The 22,235-nt window shown below is 43.6% G+C and overlaps 1 protein-coding gene across 4 annotated transcripts in view; it reads left to right on the forward strand.

Annotated features, from left to right (window-relative positions):
• phkb (phosphorylase kinase, beta) overlaps window positions 1–22,235 on the forward strand; it is a 103,483-nt gene that overhangs the window by 28,719 nt on the left and 52,529 nt on the right. For all 4 annotated transcript variants that reach the window (XM_079997811.1, XM_079997810.1, XM_079997812.1 and 1 more), the window contains 5 exons: window positions 2,844–2,907; window positions 6,191–6,286; window positions 8,560–8,757; window positions 21,542–21,599; window positions 22,210–22,235. The exon at window positions 22,210–22,235 is cut by the window's right edge and continues 52 nt beyond it. In XM_079997811.1, the coding sequence (XP_079853937.1) occupies window positions 2,844–2,907; window positions 6,191–6,286; window positions 8,560–8,757; window positions 21,542–21,599; window positions 22,210–22,235 (442 nt within the window). The remainder of the gene's footprint in view (window positions 1–2,843; window positions 2,908–6,190; window positions 6,287–8,559; window positions 8,758–21,541; window positions 21,600–22,209) is intronic.

Consider the following 22,235-nt stretch of genomic DNA (forward strand, 5'->3'; position numbering starts at 1 on the left):
CTGTACAGGTGCATCACCCCCCACCCGCCCCCCACCTCACCGCCCAAACTCCACCCAAACCTGCCATCCGACACTGCCCCCAACATTATCTCAGAGTCTGGGGATCCTCCCCCGTTTCAGAGAACTTAATTCTCACATTTTGGTGAATTTTTATGCATTTAAGTAAATCATTTAAATCATCACTTGTTTGTCATCCATTTTTAATTTCTACGACATACCAATTTTCCACAGTTTTTTGTTTTTTTTTGTTATTGTTATTCTTTTTTCGGTCTTTATTTAAGTATTGTAACGCAGTGTGTACATGTGTGTCCAGTTGATTGGTGCGTTGTGTGTCATTTGCATCAGTTCATCTTAATGGGGCGAGGTGTCCAGAAAAGAGGGTGAGAGGGCGGGTCCTGGGTGGTTCTGTGCAGGGAGGATGCGGGTGGAGAGGAGTGGGGGAGAGGGACGCGGAGATGTTCACTTGTTGCTGGTTGTAGTGTGAGGAAACAGCGAGATAAAGAGGAATGTTCGATAAAAGGGTCACGGCCATCCCTGGTTGCTGTTACATTTTCGCCCATGATTTTATTTTCTTTAATTTTTATTCACTCCTCTTGGCTCCAAGGATGATTGGCGCCCGAGGCGACCGCCTATCTGGCCTATGCTCAGAACCGGCCCTGCCAGTAAACCAAGGGCTATTGGCAACAGCTTTCCAAGATATCCAGCAGGAAGTATGACACAATGTTAAGAGTTAACATTGTGAAGAGGGACATTCACCTGTTTGCAGTATTGTTTGTCGCTGTTTTCCTTTGTTTTCCTGGCAGATAATTACCCTCTTTAATACAACACAGTCAATTAATTCTATTATATAATTATAGGACCCAGAATCGCGATTGTGGCGCCTCCCCTTGCGGCTGCCTGCGCGAGCACCTTGTGTCGATTACGCACATTTTGGTATTTTTTAGTATTTATAGAGCTTAGTGCGTAATCACCGGGTGTCATGACATTTCACAGCATATATGTATGACCGTATGTATATGTATGTGACAAATAATCTCTTGAACTTGAACTTGCACTTGGGCGGGTGATGCACTTGCACGTCCCATTGCATAATTCCTCTTACGGAACCTGACAACACTGTGACCAAGTGTGTTTGTTTATTTGCAGAGAATGCTGTGGAAGAGATGAGCAGTAATTTTAATGTCCCACAGGGGCCATGCACACCATAATGCACACAAATTGTATGTATTTTAAATGCGTGGTGTATGTTTTGTGTTGTTCTCGACTCATCTCTGGAGAGATATTTCTGATTGGAAGAGGAAGCTGATTGTCCACTGAAACTGTTCCATTGTGCTGCTTTTTTCTTCTCTCTTCATTACCCAAACCATCAAGTAATTCCCTCTCTCTCTCTCTCTCTCTATCTCTCTCTCTTTCTCTTGCTCTTCCACTCTTCTCTCTCTATCTCTTTCTCTCCTTCAACTTTTCTACCTCGCTCTCTACCTCTCTCTCCCTCGCTCTCGCTGAGGTGCAAGCAGCCATCTAGCAGCATATGCAGCAAGCAGTTTGGTCAGAAAATCGATAGGCTTTCCTAGAGCCCACATGTCCACTTGCTCTACACACACACACACACACACCACACACACACAGAGAGAGAGAGAGAGAGAGAGAGAGAGAGAGAGAGAGAGAGAGAGAGAGAGAGAGAGAGAGAGAGAGAGAGAGAGAGAGAGAGAGAGAGAGAGAGAGAGAGAGAGAGAGAGAGAGAGAGAGAGAGAGAGAGAGAGAGAGAGAGAGAGAGAGAGAGAGAGAGAGAGAGAGAGAGGACGGGGACGGAGATAGAATATGTTGATCTTCCGGCGTTGTGTCCAAGTGTCCTTTCTTTTTACCTCCTTTTTTCCTCCCCTCAGGGCGATCTATCTGTGCAGGGAAGAAAGGGAAGCCAAATGACAGTGGAATTGATTCCCATTTTGTCTGCATCACAATCACAGTGGCCAGCCGGTGTGAAATTCAATAGTGTTTTTAAAGAGATCCATTATCTTCGGAAGGCCACACTCCAAGGAGCTGTGAGCTTTATTGAATATTTGAATCGATTGTTGTTTGGAATCATTCATACCCTCAACTCTGAACTCCTTTGGGCGAGTCAGCCCCAATCTCACATGGCATCAGTTCCTAGCATCACTGTGTATTTCATTTGTTAATACATGTATTTATTCATGCAATGTCAAACTTGGCCGTTGGGTTGGTGTTGAAACGAGTTCACATCCTGTGCTCTGCTTCTTGTGCAGTGGTATGAAATCTAAGAGTTACTGTGCATGAGAACAGGTTTTTGAGAGGTGTAAATTGATGGTATGACTGTTCTCGAATGAAAGACATCAATCCTGGTCAATATTATCATAATCAAATGGGCATTACAGATAGTGTCACTGAGCACCACCTATTGGTTGAAATCAGCACACGCATGAAGTACCGATAGTGGATCTCTACGTCCCTAACTGAACAAAAATCGAAGGAAAAAGAGAACGGCCTAATCCCAAACAACCAGCATTGAGTGAGCGGGGACACTGAGACCACAGCGAACTCCAAACATTTTACAATAAAGACAGTGATTTTTTTCATTAATGTCGCGCTTTATGACGTTGTTCTGTCACCTATTTCTGTATTCATAGTTACAGTAGCTATAAGCATTTTGGAAGTGGTGCGCCACAGGGCAGACGCATCCTAATCACCCACTTCCTGGCATTTTTCCTTTTTCACGCAGTGGGTCGATTGAGGCTCAAACCGAGTGGTTTGAGCCCCAGTGGTTTGGTGGTTTGAGCCTCAGTGCTCTCGAATCGTGTGCTCACCTTTGTTGTCTTGTGTCTCCACAGTTCCGTGGGCCTGGCCAAAGCTGCTCTGGAGGCCATCAACGGATTCAACCTTTTCGGCAATCAGGTATTCCAGTAATGTCCTCTCCCTCGCGCTCATTCCTTTCCTCCTCGCCCGTCTCAACTTCCAGTTCAGCGGCTTAGCTTAATGACAAAGCCGTTATGAGGAGGATTAAGCTCATGTTTTCTATTTCCAATCTGCAAACGGCCATTATGGTGCCTCGTACATCACCGAGATGTGCTTGACGATCGCCTTTGTCCCCCCGCCCCCCGCCCCACCCTCCTCCCCCCAGCCCGCGCCGTGCAGAAGAAGGGGTTTCATACATGTCGCGGCCGTCTAAATGACTGGATATCCTCAGTGTCATTAACGCCGCCATCCCTCCTTCCACTTGAATGTTTTCTGAGTGGAGCACAATCCAGACCCGCGGTCGTGCCGAGCAGCTCCACTCCGAGTGCTGTAGCTACACCTTCTTTGATCGATGGCCCCCACTGCGCTTTCTCCCTGAATCCCCCCCCAGTCTGCATCCCAACGTCCATTAGCGGATGTATTTGTTTTGCTGTCTGGAGCAGATTCCAGAGCCGGGGAACATCCATCATACCTTGGAATGGAAAGGAAAGTGAATCCTTTCACTTAGAAAGCTGCCACTTATTATGTCTGTTGTGTTTTTATTGCTTCTTTTCTCTTCTCTGTCGGTGGGAACTATTGCAAATGTGGCCAAACTGAAAAGAATAAAATGTACTTTTTTTGACCTAGTTATTCCATTAGCGTAACCATTCCTGGAAATGCATTTATCAGAAACTCTACAAATACATACACACTCTTTAATACACATTAAAAAGTGTGTGTGCCTTTGTGTGTTTACGAATAATATTTGTAAACACACATATGTGCGTCAGTCTGTTTGTGTGTCAGTGTGTGCGGGTGCGTGCGTGCGTGCATGCGTGTGTGTGCGTGTGTGTGTGTGTGTGTGCGTGTGTGCGTGTGTGTGTGGTTGTGTGTGTGTGTGTGGTTGTGTGTGTGTGTGTGTGTGTGTGTGTGTAACCCGGTTACATGTATTTTCGTGCTTATAGTCACAAAATCGAATCTATTGAATCGTGTCCCGGAGCACGATTGTCCGATTTTTCTCCTGTTAAATAGCGCTAAATTGAAATCAATGCATTTTGCACACTCTAATAGTTATTTATCCGTCAAGACAACAAATACAACAAAAGATAGATGCTGTGTATTATGAATACGCTTAAAATTATGGATTGTAAGCCTGGAACCAAACCATCCAAGATGAATCGTGACCATAAAACTGAAAACAGAAAACTGAAATTTGCTTGAAGCAAAAACAATTGGGATTTTTAACTTTTATTTTTTTTTTGTAAAATGGAAAAAAGCCAAAGGTACAAGACTGAATATATGTACTGTAGACACAGTCTTCTATCTTTGCCTTTTTTCCTTTTTTCCAATATTATTTTTTATGAATTAAATGTTTTATGGTCATCTCGTAGTTGGTTGTTATGACTCCAGGCTTAAAACTCTTCATATTAAGGATTTTCTGAAATGTGTGAATGAGCTCTTTAACCAGACAATATTATAATATTTATAAAACAATGAATGAATGAAACATTGAAAAAAAAAAAAAAAAAAAAAAAACCACTATTCATCATTATTTAAATTTGCATCCTTTCTCATAGGTCACAAGGTGAGAGGAGAAGCTGAAGTTTTAAATGCAGATGATCCGATATGTTGTGTGCGCAATTGATTTAAAAGAGACAATGCAACATGTATGTTCTAAATCGACAGGTGATATTTCTCTCAAAGTAGTTGAAGACCACTGCTTTTTTTATATGTATTTATTTACTTATTTTGAAGGTAATCATATCAAATCCTGACTGCAATACATTTCCAACGACGCTAAACACAGCTGAGTCAACTAAACTAATTACATTTACATTTTACATTTATTGGTTTAGCATGTGAGAGGTCTAGTTATATGAGAGGCTAGGAACAATAAAAGCATTCATCGACCATTGGAGCAACCTCAAATTCAAGTGCCTGAGCACCTGTTTATAAATTACATTTAAATTCAGCCAGATACAAGTGCAAGATAGCTGTAAGGAATCAGAATAAGGTCAGTAGTATGTTGTCAGTGCAGTCAGCATCAACAAAAACAATAGTTCATTGTCCAGATAGGATCAGTAATTCATGTTTTCCCGAAAGAACAGGGCCAAACATATTAAAATCAATTAACAAATTGAACTAAAGGAAAGCAAACTAATTAGTGGTATGACTGCCATGATTATTAATAATGGTGGTTTACTCACCCTGAGACTTTATACAAACATTTATCTTTTCAGTCTAAATCCGGTTGACTTGTTGGTGCAGGACACACTGGTTTCTAGCGAGAACTAATGAGAACTGAAGATGTTTTATCCCGTCAGTTCTGTATAAAGTACAATGTCAGACCACCGATTGAAATCCACATCCACCCCCCTCGTCTCCGGACCGAATCACTGCTTCAGCACTAGGAGTTAAAATGTCCTGGTCGGGGCTAAGGCCCACTCCACCGCCTTGTCACAACCACTCACTTGTGCCCCACAATCCACTGCAAAATGCAAATAGCTACAGGAAGCTTGCTGATTTGACTAAAAGCCCCGCACGGACCTGTTTTGGAAAAACGGGCCCTGGAAATATTCATCTATTATGCACTGGCAGTACATTAGAAATTGCTTAGCAGGTTGAGGAGAGACTCTAGGTTCCTGCTTTATGTAAGCTCCACTGATGGAATGGCCTGGGGCAGAATTACAAGCTCTTTTCAAACCAGGAATCTTTTGCTTCGCTGCGCTTGTGAGTAAAAACATGAAACTCAGCCCCTTTGAAAGAGGGGCTTTTAAGTACGGCGCTACAGTGTTCGACGCTGACCAGGTCGCCGTGAAGTGGCCGGGTGACCTCATCACCGATTCTGTCGAAGTACTCCCACGCCGCTCTTCACACACACCGCCGCGTGTTTTCAGTTCGACGGCCCAAAAATATCATCAGCGGGATTGGGGTAGTGGCTGTGCACAGAACTGTAAGAGCTGCACTCCTGATGGCTGGTTTTGATCTGTGGAGGTGTGGGGTGTGATGGCGGAGGCGTTTCAAAGGTGTCCTCTTTTTATCGTTTCTGAGCTGCTAAATGTGTTTTGTGAAACGTGAAACGCAGTCGGTGTGTATGAGCGAGTTGTTGCCGAGCGGTTTCCGGAGGCGTCGTACGTTTGTGTTGGCCACACAGAGCCTGTTCCCTCCAGCCGGTGTCGGCCTGTTTGTGGGTGTGAAGGATCCTCGAGCCCTGATGCGGATGTGGCTCCGTGTGTGTGCACAGGGCTGCTCCTGGTCGGTGATCTTTGTGGACCTGGACGCCCACAACAGAAACAGGCAGACCCTCAGCTCACTGCTCCCTCGAGAGTCCCGCTCCCACGTGAGTCTATCCGTCTGCCTGACTGCTTCCTCACTGTCTGTCCATTTGTCTTTCTGTCTGTCTGTCTCCCTGTCTGCGTCTACGGATTGATGTATTGGAAACATTTTTTTTTTTTTTTTCAGTTCACTAATTGTCTACACGGACCCGACTGACTGCCAGGAATAAGCCTAATGAGCCTTTGTGCGACACACAAATGAACACGGCTCTCTTTAAAATGTAGAGGCAGCCGTAAAAATCGAACGTGCACACGGCTCACAATAGAAATTTCCTCAGAATCTTTCCTCTGAATTTCAACAATGGGGGAGAGGTAGACGGCCGTCCTCCACTGGCCCCCTCGAGTCCAAAGGCCAGTCCTCGTTCGAGGGTGCAGTTTGTATATACAATATTATACTTTTTATACTCAGAAAACCACATGAACGCGGGGAGAACATGCAAACTCCACGGTCAGCCACGCACCCTGGGCAGGCGTCTCCAAACTCAGAACCCTCAACTATAATAAGCAAACAACCTTTCATAGAGATCTCTGTCTGTTCCCGAAGAGGAAACATTATTTTTTGTTATCATTATTATGTTTTTATGAATGCATTTGTGGACCATTGTACATCACTCGATCAACATCACTCAATCTTCCATACTGATTATCTCAGCCCAGCATCTACATGTACTTTATTTGACCTAGTTATATTTCAAATCACGCCTTTTCCGGCAAACGAAATAAATTCAACCTGCGTCCAGATGATGCAGTTATTTACCCTTATGTGTATTTCCCCTGTGGTAGACGGACCAACAGTTGGATCAAGGTGAGTGGGTGCAAGGAAGGCGAGCGGGAGGTGAGATGTTTGGAAAGGGATGGAAAGGACTGAGTGCCAATCTGAGGATTCAATCTCCAAGCTCCTCGGCAGACAAATCATCACTTCACAACAAGAGGCGCGTCTCAAGCGCCCGGGGCTGCTGCGAGCACGCGGGAAATGAGCGTGATGAGACGTGGAAGGCAGCAGCTAAATAACACGACGTATTTATGGAGAATGGGGGGGGGAGTGGAGGAGGGATGGCAGGAGTGATGGATGGAGGGATGGAGGAGCATAATGCTGGAGGTGGGAAAATTAGGTGGCAGTGGCCGGAGGTGTGTGGATGTGATGGGTGGTGTGGAGGCCTCTCATGGTTTATGCAGGTGAGACTGGAACAGTTCATTATGCATGAGACTCAGACTTACATGTGAGGAATGTGGCGGCTTTTGGAGAGGGAGAGCAGCAATTAGGGGGAAGGCTGCGATGGTCATGAAGTTCAGCAGCAGAGGTGGCCTGTAACCCCTTTTACAGTAGATATACCCGATTACATTTACTTGACCATTCATTGGACGAAATGATACCTCTTTTAGCAGATTTTGAAAATGATGCTTTTCACCTTTCCGTTTCACCAGCCTGCGCCACATTTTCCAACCCAATTTGAATAGTATATTCATATTCATCATCTTTGTTGGTTTTGTTTTCAGTTTGATCACATCCCTCCTTCCCCTCCCTCCGTCAGGTTAAGAGTTAGGTTTAGGGTTCGGGTCACATCTATAGAAGCTCTTTTTTTTTTGCTTGTAATGACATAGAATACGTTTCTCCTGTTAACCAATGAAGTGTAGTTACAAATGAATCGTAGCGGATCACAAAAAGCTCTTTAAACTCCAATCTGCCATTCGCCCTGACTGTGTCCGCCACGGTCACCTCCACATTGTGGATTAAGCTCCTTTTTATGAAACACACTAAGTGGCGTGAAAGCATCTGTTTGAGCTCTGAGCACCTAAAATTGAGTGACTGACTGACTGACTGACTGAATATTCAAGCTTATCTGACTCAAACTGCTATTTGAAGAGTGAGGAGAGGGAGAGTAGATTCATGATCTGTCTGCCTGTCTGCCTGTCTGCCTGTCTGTCTGTCTGTCTGTCTGTCTGTCTGTCTGTCTGTCTGTCTGTCTGTCTGTGCATGCTAAGCATAGTTTTTGGTTCTATTGAATTGCTCATGGTGAAATTACACATTTGATAATATAGTCATTAATTTACTGAAAATGGATTTTGTCATTGTTAATTCTATATATCTGTATAATTGTATAATAATGTATAATTTTCATGCGTGACCAAAAAATCAGTTTAGTGATGCTATCAATATGATAGCTTTTCAACTTGAATGCAATTGTTTTTCAGATGCAGGCCGCACAGAACAAGAATATTCAAGGACGACAGTCGACAAAACTTTTGTGAACCGTCTGGTTATTCTTTTCTTCCAAAGAACACAGATGCAGCACTGCTGCCCACCATCAGCTACCCGGCCTTCGCAGTGGACGACGACGCCCTCTACAGCCAGACGCTGGACAAGATCGTACGCAAGCTGCGCGGAAAGTATGGCTTCAAGCGCTTCCTCCGTGACGGCTACCGCACCGCAAACGAGGACAAGAACCGCCGCTACTACAAGCCTGCTGAGATGAAGGTGGGTGTCGGGGGTCTTTCCTTTTAGCGCCCATGTCTCTGCCTCACCTGTGGGCGACTGGGCGTCAAATACCGGTATATGGCCCAGAACTGGTTTCACACTTTTGTTCCTTTGATGAACAATGATATTCAGTATGACCCAGTATATTCTATTAGAACATAGATGTCGGTTGTGATAGACAGGTTGGACTGGCCTTTCTGTTTCTCTTCCACAATGAGTGCACAATAACCAAAACACAACATTCATAAACCTGCATAAATGTGTTTCCTTGATCAATCCCTGCCTAATTACTTCATATGTATTAACATCTGTATTTGTTTCAAACAGAAGTATTTCTTCAGATTCTTTATTTATGATTTGTGGTGTCATTGTTAGTATAACCATCATTCTCTGGATTATGATGATGTTGTTTTGCTGGATGAATCATAAGAGGAGATGCCAGAGGATGTTGAGGATGATTGATCCTTTTTTCATGCAACAAATACTGGGATAAGTGGAGAATGACCATAAATAAGTATTGCAATTCAGAAACGGGTACAAACCTGTACCCATTAATACCAATTTTAATACTGAGAAAGAAAGCCAGATCATGGGAAATACTGTCAATATTGAAAATAACACACAAATGAATGAATCACAAATGAATCACAAATTAAGCATGACTTTTGTGAAATGCTCCACAGTCGTTTCTGTTCAGGCTGCAGAGCACTAAAGTTAAGATGCTTAAACATGCCGAATTCTGTATATGTTCTAAACTCGACTAAGCATGTGTCTCCAGTCTTAGATTAAGATGCGGCGTTACGGGGCTCTTAGAAATATCCAGCATGTGAATTAATTCAGAATAGAGCTATTAGACACGTTTTGGCTGTTCATAAATATGCACCAATCCTTGCTTATTCAGGAGATGTGGGTTTTGGAGTCCTGCGAGGGCCACGGGAACGTCTGTGTGATGAGACTGCGGAACAGGATAATTGAGATCCGTGCAAACAGGCTTCCCAAAAAGTGTTTGAGCGGGACGTTTTAACAAATGGTGCGTGCACAAGAGAAGGATATGAGCCTTGTCAGAGTTTAGGATGTGAGGACGTGTACACAGAGAGAAATGAAGTCAATCGCTTTGCATTTAGAGACAGGGTTATGTACGGTTACTGTTTCCTAAGTGCAGGACAGAGATGGGTTTGTGAGACCACAATTATGTACTTTTTTGTGTAACTGAATCTGTTGTTGGTTCTGAAATTCTCCGCATGCCTAGTCTCTTGTCCCTACATGCTACCCTTAGTTGAGGTATCCTCCATCTTCATGTTCTGATTAGTTGTTGTGTGGGCGCAGAGGAAGAGAACACTGTGCCAAATGTACAAACTTAATGAAATCCGGAATTAATTTTATGGTGTCCTCAACTATCCACAAATTAAAATGTTTAGTGAGATTAAGGACAGCGAGGAGCCCTATGAAAGATGAACGAAGGACCTTTGGAAGAGATAATTACATAGAAGAGGATATACTCCAAAAGAAGCACAGTGTTTATATAAATGAGCTTTCCTTGGCTATAAATATTGAATTTTGCTCTACTGTTTAATTTAATCAGTATTGAATTACCTATAGGGAACCAAGAAATGTATTACTTATAGTCTGGAAGTAAATAGAATATGTAGCAGTGGGGTGGTAGGATGGCACCGAAGTAACGTATAAATTCAGTCATTCATACAGAGGTACTGCAGTCTCTACTGTCAGCCCAGTTTGAATGATGATATCATGGGGATTTTTATTATTTTTCAATGCACTGACATGTTTACTTATGGGAATTGCACGTGACTCTGGCCAAATGATGGTGCATTACCAGAAATAGCTTGCTAAGCAAAGCAACACTGAATCCAGGCAGCAAAGCAACTTAAAGCATTATATTAGCTGAACACTGACCTCCCAGAATTAATAAGCTCAGAAATGCAGGACAGATGGCAGAGTAGACAAGCAGTTTCTTGACATTTTAAAAATGAATTAAGGATGATTAACTAAGTTGCTATTTACAAGCCCCAAATTACCCAGCACATGTAACATATGTCACTTTAAAAATCCCTATTAACAATTAATATGTGTGAGGTTGGGCGAGATTGGCATTATTTTCTGTTGAAGACAGTAACAGCTAACTGCATGGATGCGTATGTGTAATGATGTAGCTGCCATTTTGTTCCTGCCCTGTTTGCACTCAACTCTAAATGTGAATAATTATAAGAAGAATGGCAAGTAAGTTGTATCTCAGCCGTGAGGGTAATTGCTGTGGTAGGTGAATTCAACCACATAATTAATGCCCATATGAATTATAGTTCTCTCGGTGGGCTAATGGGAGATGACTTGCAGATGACCGACTTACAGACTCATACTGTATGTATGTAGCATGAGCATTACCATTCAGAGTTCCCCAAAGCTCAATTCATTTTGAGCGATTTATAATCTGCCCCGAGAGCAATCACCACAGGATACACTGAGACAGACCTAGGCACTTCATAGTATATTTAAATTGGATGAAATCCAGCAGGTCACAAACCAAAGTTTGCAGAACATCAGTCGATATGTGACTGAAACTCAGGGCTGGGAGATTAAAGTGAAGTGCGGATGCCATGGGGCTGTCGATGCTGAAAATTGGATGGTATCCAGCGCTCACAAATTTCCAGAATGTGATAGAATGGCAAAAGAGATTTTTGAGAGCAAGCTGGAAATGGTGGGTTGCGGAGTTTGGGGATTTTTCAAAAAAGGATGGCAAGCGCATAACCCACTAATTCTGTACTGCACCAGAACAACAAGCTATGCAGCAAAAGAAATAATTGTTTTTTTTAAATCAAGGGTTTCTGAGTAGATTTAAGCTTGGTGAACAGGGTTTAACCGAAAATTAAGGTAACCATGGGGCAAGAGAGAAAGAGCTTGATGTGAGTCCACCTAATGGGAAGGAAATGCTGAATATTGCTTCAGCCTGCACTCAGGATGCTGCAGTGAAGATCTTTCTCATGGTAAGCTGATTGTTCCCTGAGGATGTTGGAACTGGTGGGGGGGAATCTCCATTCGAAGAGCAGAATTCTCTTCATGTTGGGCTATGTTATTGTACTCCCTCTTAAAGGCTGAATAGTGATCTTTCTCAGTGTAGTTTTGTGCCGACGCTCTAAAGGTACAACCTTCAAGTGAACACCTCCAGCTTGAATGCCAGCTTTGCAAGTTGGTGGGATGTCTTCGTCCCAAGACTGTCATCAGGCAAATATTTATTTGGGAATTGAATCTTCTTATAGTGAGTGGTTGTGTACGCAATGAGCTCAGAATAATGTTAAGACAAACTGAAAGCAAGATATAATCATATCCTCCAAAAATATATCATCATAGCTGAATTGACATCTGTTGTGAACACATATTTTATATTTGTGACCCACCGCAGTAAAATCCAACTTGTTGCCCATTCCTAAAATCTCCACGAGCTGCCAAATTAGTTGAAAAATCCTTTCTAGAAGGAAAATGTGATTTTTCCAGATTCGAGTTCCTTTGTGTTTTTTTTTTAATCTCTCAATGTATTTTCAAAGCCGAGTTTGACATACAGATACTAGATAAATGTTAAATCATCAAGTTAAATGTTCCTGTTAGATTGCATGGGGAAATGCAGTTCACTTACTAAGACGCTGAACAGCGCAGAACAACGCCGATCGATGGTTTCCTTTAAAGGATTCAGCATTCATCCATATTCCATGTGATGTGAAGTCACAATGTCAAATCGTTTTGATAGAGTTCAACCTTTAAATCTTACGTGTTTTATACAAACCACCTGGATTCGTTATGTAAGCGGCGTAACACGCAAAGAAGAAGAGCTCACATCACTTCCATAAACAAGATGAGGAGCCTTCAGTTTCTCTTGTCTGTGAAAACTTTCATCTTCGTGTTGTAATGGATTATCAGGAGCGGATGGCAGATCTACATCATATCGCAGACCATAATCTGACCAGTGCGATAGATCCAAGTCAGTGTAAGCAGCGTGTACTGGACTTCATTTTCCGCGATGATAGTCAGTTCTCCAACAGCAATGATGAATCTGATACCGGCGTTATCCCGGACCTCATTTTATGTGACGTGACTTTGAGGGTGGTGATGCAGACTATGAACAAGTAGCAATGGACAAGATTCTCAAGTTTACCTGCAAATGCAGCCAGGGGCAAAAATAAAATGTAGGGTTGGGTTAACCAACATAATAACTCCAAGAATTTTGAAGATATTTGGCATACACACATTTATATATTAGATGACACACCGAGATTGATATACAAAGACTAATATTATTGACAGTACTTTTTGCTGTGTTGTCCGCACTTTCAAACTCCTAAATAATTCCACATTTATAAAACATAGAGTATATTCTTACTGAATATACTGTATGTTTTTCTTAAAACAAAGAGGTTGTGTGTCAATGATGCTCATCAACATTCCCTCAAAACACTAGAACAATGCAGAGATTGCCCCATTCAGCAGGGTATCAAGTGTCCATTCAGCAGGGTGTCAAGTAGCCATGTGGCAGGTAGCCATGTGCCTCTGTTGGTCCTCCAATCCATCTGCATTCTGAGAGCTGGCTGAATGAAGCCAAGTGTTGGGAAAACTTTGAGGGTGGTTATCTCAGAAACACAGTTTGCCGCATCTTCGTCATGAACATGTCATAGCTTTAAAAATATTTGCTTGATTCACACAAGTGACACCTTGTTTTGAAGCTTTGATTCTCCACTTCCAAATGATGTGAAAAGTCACCTACGGCATCAAAAGTACCTTAAATCTGCAGTGCGTCACATTTGGCCAGAATTTGGTCTGTTATTCTACCCAGAAATAAATGGACAGTGTCTGTAGCACAACCAATACATATATATACAGTCTGTGTTTATATCTACAGGGTTTTTAAATTACATAAATACCTTGATATGTCTACAAGACTGTTAAGGGCTGGAAAAATATAATCTGGGATAAATTGGTAACAAAATAGGGCAAAAAGGCAAAATAACCATTTGCATAGAAACACACCCTTTGCTAAATAAATCATAGTAAAGGCAAGTGGTTTTTTTTTAAAATATGCTCAAATATAATTCTTTGTCAAGAATTCTATTTCAGAGCCAGTCTTTGCAGGGGTATGGATCCAATTATCTGCTCAATTGGGGGCATGACAGCTCAGTGGTAAGCACTGTTGCCTCACAGCAAGACGGTTCTGGGTTAGAATCCGGATGGATTTAAATCCGACAGGGGCCTTTCTGTAAGGAGTTTGCGTGTTCTCCCCATGTTCATGTGGGTTTCCTGTGGGTGCCCCAGTTTCCTCCACCCCAAAAGACGTGCATGTTAGGGTTAGACATTCCTTTCCTGTCAAGATCCTCTCAAGATCTGGAGTATCAATGAAGTTCACAGCTACAGGATACTGTGGATGGTTTCTGCATGTTGTGTTTTGTGTTCATTGATTGGTTCTTTACTTTTAGTCTTGCCAACATATTCATGACCTCAAGTGAAGCGTATGATGTAAATTAGATGTATAGAGGCACGTATGATAATGCTGTAAATTGGATATTACCCATATTGATTAAAAAAAATGTAGTTTTCCTTGTACTGGTGATTAGACACGTTTGGATTATCGGACTGGATCTCTTTTTCTGTGTAAAACCAGCATGAACTGAAATCTCCATTTCTTCTTTTCGATGAGCACATAACACAAACTCAACAAGTTCATAAGAGGTCCAGTTGACGGAGAAAGGTCACTGTTGTTTGATGTACATGTATTTGCATTTATTTGCAGTTACAGTTATAGCCTCTATATTTTAAGTTTATTACCACCAGTTTTCATTTGTTTGTGCTATGTATACTCATGCAGGCTTATCGCGCCAGGGCTGAATCATAAAGAAGTAACAAATACTGAAATGGATAACCTTCAAGCATAAAATGTTTTGCTGTGTATAATTTGCAGCAGAAGCTATGTTTTTCAATGTTTCTATCGACCGAAAATTGCTCTGACTGCACAGCACGACCTGTGAGCTGCAGGATGCTTCGATGCCAGTGATCCCCCTTCTTGTTTTCAATCTATTTTAGCAAATGCAGGCAGGAGTTTGATGCAGTGCTGCTCTCCACTCCCACTGCGTGCAATATGTGTTGGATGTGTCTTAAAAAGTTGAAAGGCTTTGGGCTGTCCCCATTTCATCATCCAAGGAAAGGTGTAGGGCCCAACCTTGGATTTGGAAACAACAACCAAAAGGCTCATCTCAAAAGGGAGTCCTTGGGTGACGTAAGCCTCCTCCACCCACACAATCGAGGCGTGCAGGGCATACACCGGGAACACTTTGAAGCAGCTTTAAATCACCTTCCTTCCCTTATTTAGATTATTGAATGCCCCCATACCTTTTGGCTTTATTGTGACTCACCACCCAAAGACAGGCAGGGCACCTTTCTATTTTCTGGAAAAATAACATTCTCCTTAAAAATCAACATGAATGAAGCACACATTGGTGTGCTTTTCCAAACCATGCAAATCCAACATGTGGAGCTGTAACACTTCGGATTGTGTCGTTTTATGCAGACTCTTCTTTATCTTGTTAAAAATGGTCGGATTGTAGAGCGGGTTTTCCTGTGAAGGATATCGACTGTAGTTGAAGTCGATGGCGGAGGGAAAATTCGCGGTCGGGCAGATGTCTGTGGTCCTCACTTGTTTACCATTGAAGGGGAGCAGCAGCCTGTGTGATGGACAGTTTTAGCAATCAGTGGAGCTGCTCAGCCACAAAGCACCAGGGATCGCTGCCTGTTTACAGCCCTCACAGGCCAGCGGCACAGGCCTCAGCGGACCACTGCTTCTCTCTCTCTCTCTCGCTGTCTCTTGCTCGATTGCAGCAGCCAACTGTTCACAGTCTGTTCCTCCTCTCTAAATTTGCCTGTTTCTGTCTTTCTCTATTTATCTTCATACTGTGAAGTTAGTAGCACAACTGTAGCTCTCAAGAGAGATCCAGATGTGTCCGCTGGATCGCTCTACACCTCCACCATCACAGCTTTATCATGATCAGGGCACTCATTTTCTACACATGCATCCTAGATCAGTGGTTTTTAAGGTGGGGTCCAGGGACCCCTAAGGGTCTATTTAGATGTCATCCTTATGTCATTAACGAGTCATTATCACTGTTAAAGAATGTACGATATTGAGTGTTTTGTGATTATTGTCAACATGTTATCATTTTTTAACTTTAGTATAGAGGGGTATGGAAGTTTGGACTGAATCATATCAAACATTAAAAATCTTCTTGGCATCCCAGAGACAAAACCTTATCAAATGGGGTCCAAGGCCTAATTTGCATCAAATTGAGGATCCTTGATGTGAAAAAGGAGAATCACTGCTTTAGATTATGTGGTTCACCGCACTGTTTTCATTTTTAATCAATGCTTCATGGGAAATTGTTGAACAGTAACTCCAAAATTCTGACCTATTAATGTGTATAATGCATAGGAATTATAGTATGCATTATTTGGCCTTTTTTGAATAAGGTTTTGTTTACTAGTGGTTATGATTTTGATCTGAACTAGAACACTTCAGTCAGCAAGCAATAGATGTTGGCTGCATCTCCAAAAGCCCTCACTTCAAGTGCATGGTCGTACTGCACCAAGTCTGTCCTGGGCCCATTTGCATTTTTATGGGAGTGCCTCACCATTCTTTCCAATTCTCTCAACAATTTTCTCTCTCTCTCTCTCTCTCTCTCTCTCTCTCTCTCTCTCTCTCTCTCTCTCTCTCTCACATATCTAGTGTTTTTTGTTCTTGTCTCCACTGAGACACACACCTTGCAGCACTGCACACCTGCTCATGCGGTGCCTGTTCCATCCAAGCTACTGAAAACGCCAGCGGACAGAAGTACATCTACACTTACACAACACTCCAGCGATATCAGTTTACAATGTCTGTATGAACTGCGTGTGTGTGTGTGTGTGTGTGTGTGTGTGTGTGTGTGTGTGTGTGTGTGTGTGTGTGTGTGTGTGTGTGTGTGTGTGTGTGTGTGTGTGTGTGTGTGTGTGTGTGTGTGTGTGTGTGTGTGTGTGTGTTTTAATCACCATCATCCTTTATTTCATTAGGAGATAATCTCTCTTATCTCCCATCACCAAGGAGATTATTGAAAAAGATGAGGAACTGAGATAGTCAGGCTGCTATTATACGATATTTATAATTAGGTTGGTACACACACACACACACACACACACACACACACACATACATACATACATACATACATACATACATACATACATACATACATACATACATACATACATACATACATACATACATACATACAGACACAAGCATGCACACACATTTAAAATACTTCAGGAACGATGGATCTGGAAGGGGCTATCGAATCTCCTGCTTTTACTGAAACTGATCAGGTGACAATGGGGGTTATATAATGTTAGGATAGATACATGTGTATGTTCCTGTGTGAGTCACTTGTCGACAGGATCTTTCAGGGAAATTATAAAAAAATTTCAAGCAGGCACGGCAGGGTTGTTTAGTTTTTTAAGGGTTTCTCTCTTTTGTGTAAGTGTAACAGTTGGCTACAAACCAGGAAATAAAGGAACAGTGATATGAAACATGTCTCTCCAAAACGCTCCCAAGCATATGGATGAAACAATTGTTCTACACATCTAAATAGTCGTACGTGTCACTGGTGTAATAATGACGCAAGGTTGAACGCACTAGATCAATACACATCAAAATGTGTGTGTCTTTGTGTGTTTATGAATATGTGCATAGTGTGCGCCTATATGCTTGTGAAAACATTGTGTGTGTGCGTGTGCGAGAGAGACATGCTGTGTGAGCCAGGTGTGTGAGATCCATAATAGGATTTATGCCTCAATAGTTAAAGTGATGGTGTTTATGTCACTTGGTTGGAAAAGCCTCACAAGCACCTGGCTCACAGTGTTGGCTTCTCCACGTTCAGCCGAGCAGCAAAACTGAGCAGCTGCCAACCTGCCGCTGTCCTTCCCACCTCTCACTTATTCACACAGCCAGATTAAAAACATGATGTTAATGTAATTTAAAGGAAATCCATTTCCTAAGTGAAGTCTGCCTCACAATTGACTTGCCGCCTTCTTCTATAATAATTAAAACATGTATTATTATTATTTTTATAATTGTTATTATTATTATTAGTAGGAGTAGTAGTAGCCAGTGTATCATCAGTGCTGGTCCCAAGCCCGGATGAATAGACAGGGTTGCGTCAGGAAGGGCATCCGGCTTAAAAACCATGCCAAATGAAACATGCGGACAACAAATCTGACTTCCATACCGGATCGGTCGAGGCCCTGGTTAACAACGTCTGCCACTGGTGCCGTTAGCCAGGGTGCCAGCGAGAATTGTGCTACTGCGTGCCAAAGAAGAAGAAGAGGGGATGCGTGACCGGAGACAGCAGGAGAGGAAGAAGGGTAGGAGAGTAGAGTTGAGCGAAGGAACTTTGAACTTTGGCGCTATGAAGGGTAAAGAGAGAGAGCTGGCTGACATGATGGAGAGAAGGAAGGTAGATGTGCTATGTGTACAAGAGACCAGGTGGAAGGGGAGTAAGGCCAGGAGTATCAGAGCCGGGTACAAACTGTTCTACCATGGAGAGGATGGCAGGAGAAACGGAGTCGGGATAGCTTTGAATAAAGAATATGTCAAGAGTGTTTTATGAGGTGACGAGAGTGTCGGACATAGTGATGAGCATGAAGCTCTAAATTGATGGGGTGATAATGAATGTGGTCAGTGCATATGCTCCCCAAGTTGGATTTGAGACGGAAGAGAAAGAAGAATCTTTAGTGAGTTGGATGTGGTGGTGGAGAGCGTCCCCAAGGGAGAGAGAGCGGTCGTTGGAGCAGATCTCAATGGGCATGTTGGCGAAGGGATCAGAGACATACAGCAGGTGACGAGAAGGTGACGGGGAGGTATGGTGTCAAGGAGAGGAATGTGGAAGGACAGATGGTGGTGGATTTCGCCAAAAGGATGGAATTGGCTGTTTTGAATATGTATTTCAAGAAGAGGGAGGAACACAGGGTGACATACAAGAGTGGAGGAAGGTGCACACAAGTGGACTACATCTTATGCAGGAGGTGCAATCTGAAAGATATTAGTGACTGCAAAGTGGTGGGAGGGGAGTGTGTTGCTAAGCAGCATCGGATGGTGGTCTGCAGGATGACTGGAGGCCAAGAAGAGGAAGAGAGTGAAAGAGACAAAGATAGAATGGTGGGGGTTGAGAAAGGAGGAGTGTTGCATGCAATTTCGGGAAGAGTTAATGAAGGCGATAGGTGGGAATGAACAGTTACCAGATGACTGGGAAACAACTGCAGAAGTGGTGAGGGAGATGGCCAAGAAGGTACTCGGTGTATCATGAAGAGGAAGAGGAAGGAAGACAAGGACTCTTGGTGGTGGAATGAGAAAGTACAAGAGAGCATAATGCAGAAGACGTTGGTGAAGAAGAAATGGGATGGTCAGAGAGATGAAGAAAGTAGACAGGAGTACAAGCTGATGCGCCGCAAGGCGGAAAGTGAAGTGGCAAAGGAAAAGGCATACGACGAGTTGTATGAGAGGTCGGGCAAAGGAGGAAGGAGGAAGGATTTGTACCGATTGGCAAGACAAAAGCACCAAGCTGGGAAGGATGTACAGAAGGTTCGGGGGATGAAGGTTAATGATGGGAATGTGCTGACTAGTGAGGAGAGGGTGTTGAGAAGGTGGAAGGTGTACTTTGAGGAGTTGATGAATGAAGAAAATGAGAGAGAGAGAAGAGTAGATGATAGTGATCAAGTGTGTGAGTGATAGTGGATCAAGAAGTGCAGCAAATTAGCAAGGATGAGGTGAGAACAACATTAAAGAAGATGAAGAGTGGAAAGGCAGTTGCCCCAGATGACATACCTGGGAAAGCATGGAAATGTTTAGGTGAGATGGCAGTGGCGTTGCTAACAAGACACCATCCTGGAAAGGGAGAGGATGCCAGAGGAGTGGAGAAGAAGTGTACTGGTACCCATCTTCAAGAATAAGGAAGATGTACAGATCTGTAGTAACTACAGGGGAATAAAGTTGATCAGCCACAGCATGAAGCCATGGGAAAGGGTAGTGGAGGCTGGGTTAAGAGGAGAGGTGGGGATCAGCGAGCAGCAATACGGTTTCATGCCGGGAAAGAGTACTACAGATGTGACGTTTGCTTTAAGAATGCTGAACGGAATTCAGCATTCCGTGTACTTTTCCGTGTACGTAAAAGTACACGGAATGCCAGAGGGAGTTTCACTGCGTCTTTGTGGATTTAGAGAAAGCATATGATAGGGTGCCGAGAGAGGAAGTGTGGTATTGCATGAGGAAGTCGGGGGTGGCAGAGAAGTACGTAAGAGTGGTTCAGGATATGTATGAGGGCAGTCAGACTGTAGTAAGGTGTGCAGTAGGCGTGATGAAGGCATTCAAAGTGGAGGTGGGATTGCATCAAGGATCAGCTCTGGGCCCTTTCTTGTTTGGTGATGTACAGATGAAATCAGGCAGGAGTCTCCGTGGACTATGATGTTCGCGGATGACATTGTGATCCGTAGAGTAGGGAGCAGGTTGAGGAGAAGTGGAGGCATGCATTAGAGAGAAGAGGAATGAAAGTCAGCAGGAGTAAGACAGAATACATGTGCCTGGAGGTGGCAGAGTTGAGGATGTTGAGGTTTCCATTGGGAATGACAAGGATGGACAGGATAATGAATGAGTACATTAGAGGGACAGCTCGGGTTGGACGGTTTGGTGGAAAAGCGAGAGAGGCATGATTGAGATGGTTTGGACCCGTGTGGAGGAGAGATGAGAGTTACATTGGGAGAAGGAGGCTGAGGATGGAGCTGCCGTTCAAGAGGAAAAGAGGAAGCCGGAGAGAAGCTTTATGGAGGCGGCGAGGGAGGACACGCAAGCGGTTGGTGTAAAGGAGGAAGATGCGCAGAGCAGAAGGTGTTGGAGGCAAATGATCCGCTTTGGCCACCACTAACGAGAGCGGCCCAAAGAAAAAGAAGAAGATTAGTAGTAGTGGTAGTAGTACTGTCAGGTGGTCCGGCCCAAAGCCTCCGTGTTGTTGTGGTCAGCAGGCTTTTAAGATTAATGTGTACAATTTAAGCCTTTTATTAATATTAATTATTTACAGTATGTTCACCATGCATTTCTGCATTTCTTTATTGGGATTCCCTGATTGAAAATTAACTTTGGACTAGGTGTGAAAATTGTTGCAGGTTGCAAATTGTTGTGTGCTGTGGATTTACTAAAAACTTCTGTTATGTGTCTGAATGTAAACGTCGCAACCATCTCTCCCTCCACCAATGTGTGTCGAGCGTCAACGTCCCTCGAACCCTCGACCTGTCAGTGTGTGTGTGTGTGTGTGTGTGTGTGTGCGTGCTGAGTTTGTGTTTGTGCCTTGATCCGGGATAAAACCCTAAACCGAGAACATGCTTCTCTGCGTTCTATCCCGAGTGGAGAGTGGACCCAGAAATGTCCAGCTCCCTATTCCACTTAGTTCACAAACTAAGCTTTAACATTGACACGCTCGCACGCGACCTTCAGGAGTCCTTAAAACCAAACCGCCGTCGGTGCCCGTGATCCCGTCGGTCGCGGCCGAATGCGTTCTCTGTGAATCTTTGTCCTTTCGCAACCACCGCCGGCTGACGGTCGTGTGATTTGGTGCTTTCAAGTCCCCGCGCTTCATTTTTTCCTGCAATGCTCCGGAGGGGGAAAGAAAAGTAAAGCGTTTCCCCTCTCTCTCTCTCTCTCTCCCCCTCTCTGCAGCTTTTCGACGGAATCGAATGCGAGTTCCCAATGTTTTTCATCTACATGATGATTGACGGTAAGCCTCGTCCTGGTGTTCCGGTGCCGACCTGCATGTTCTGTAAGCGCCGTGTTGTCGAGATGGAGGAGAGAAGTGGTTTTCTTTTTTTTTTTTCTTTCCTTAGTACCCACTCACCCAAGCTTTTTCGAAGGGAAAAAAAAAAATACAGGGAAACATCTTGTCTCACGCTTGGATAGTGCACGAGGCAAGACGTCTCCTTCACTGTACTCGCAGTAAATCACGGACGACGCCCCGAGAAATAAGAATCGGTCCTGAAGTTATTCCATAACGCTCACGTTATGGAATAACTTTTTTTTTTCCCCCGGCAAGATTGCAAAACTTTGCCGAGGTGCGTCGGCTCTACCAGCCGCCCAGGGAAGCGCATCCCCCCCCGCTTCCCCTTTCTTGACGTTTGTCTCTGTTGCCTCTGGGTTGGTTGAGTTGTTATTTTTTTATTTTTCCTGTCGGAGGATTTAAGGTTCTTCGGCGGCGGCGGGGGGCGGGGGCGTGGACACGCGTGGAAGACGTCCGTTGATTTCAGGCGTGGACGACGAGGCCACGTCTGAAATCAAATCGGGGCTGGGTGACTGGCGCGGCGCTGCCTGATGCCCCTGTGTCTGTCCCACAGGCGTGTTCAGAGGAAATCAGGCTCAG

The sequence above is a fragment of the Zeus faber genome, assembly GCF_960531495.2.
Source record: "Zeus faber genome assembly, chromosome: 3".
Taxonomy (NCBI): domain Eukaryota; kingdom Metazoa; phylum Chordata; class Actinopteri; order Zeiformes; family Zeidae; genus Zeus; species Zeus faber.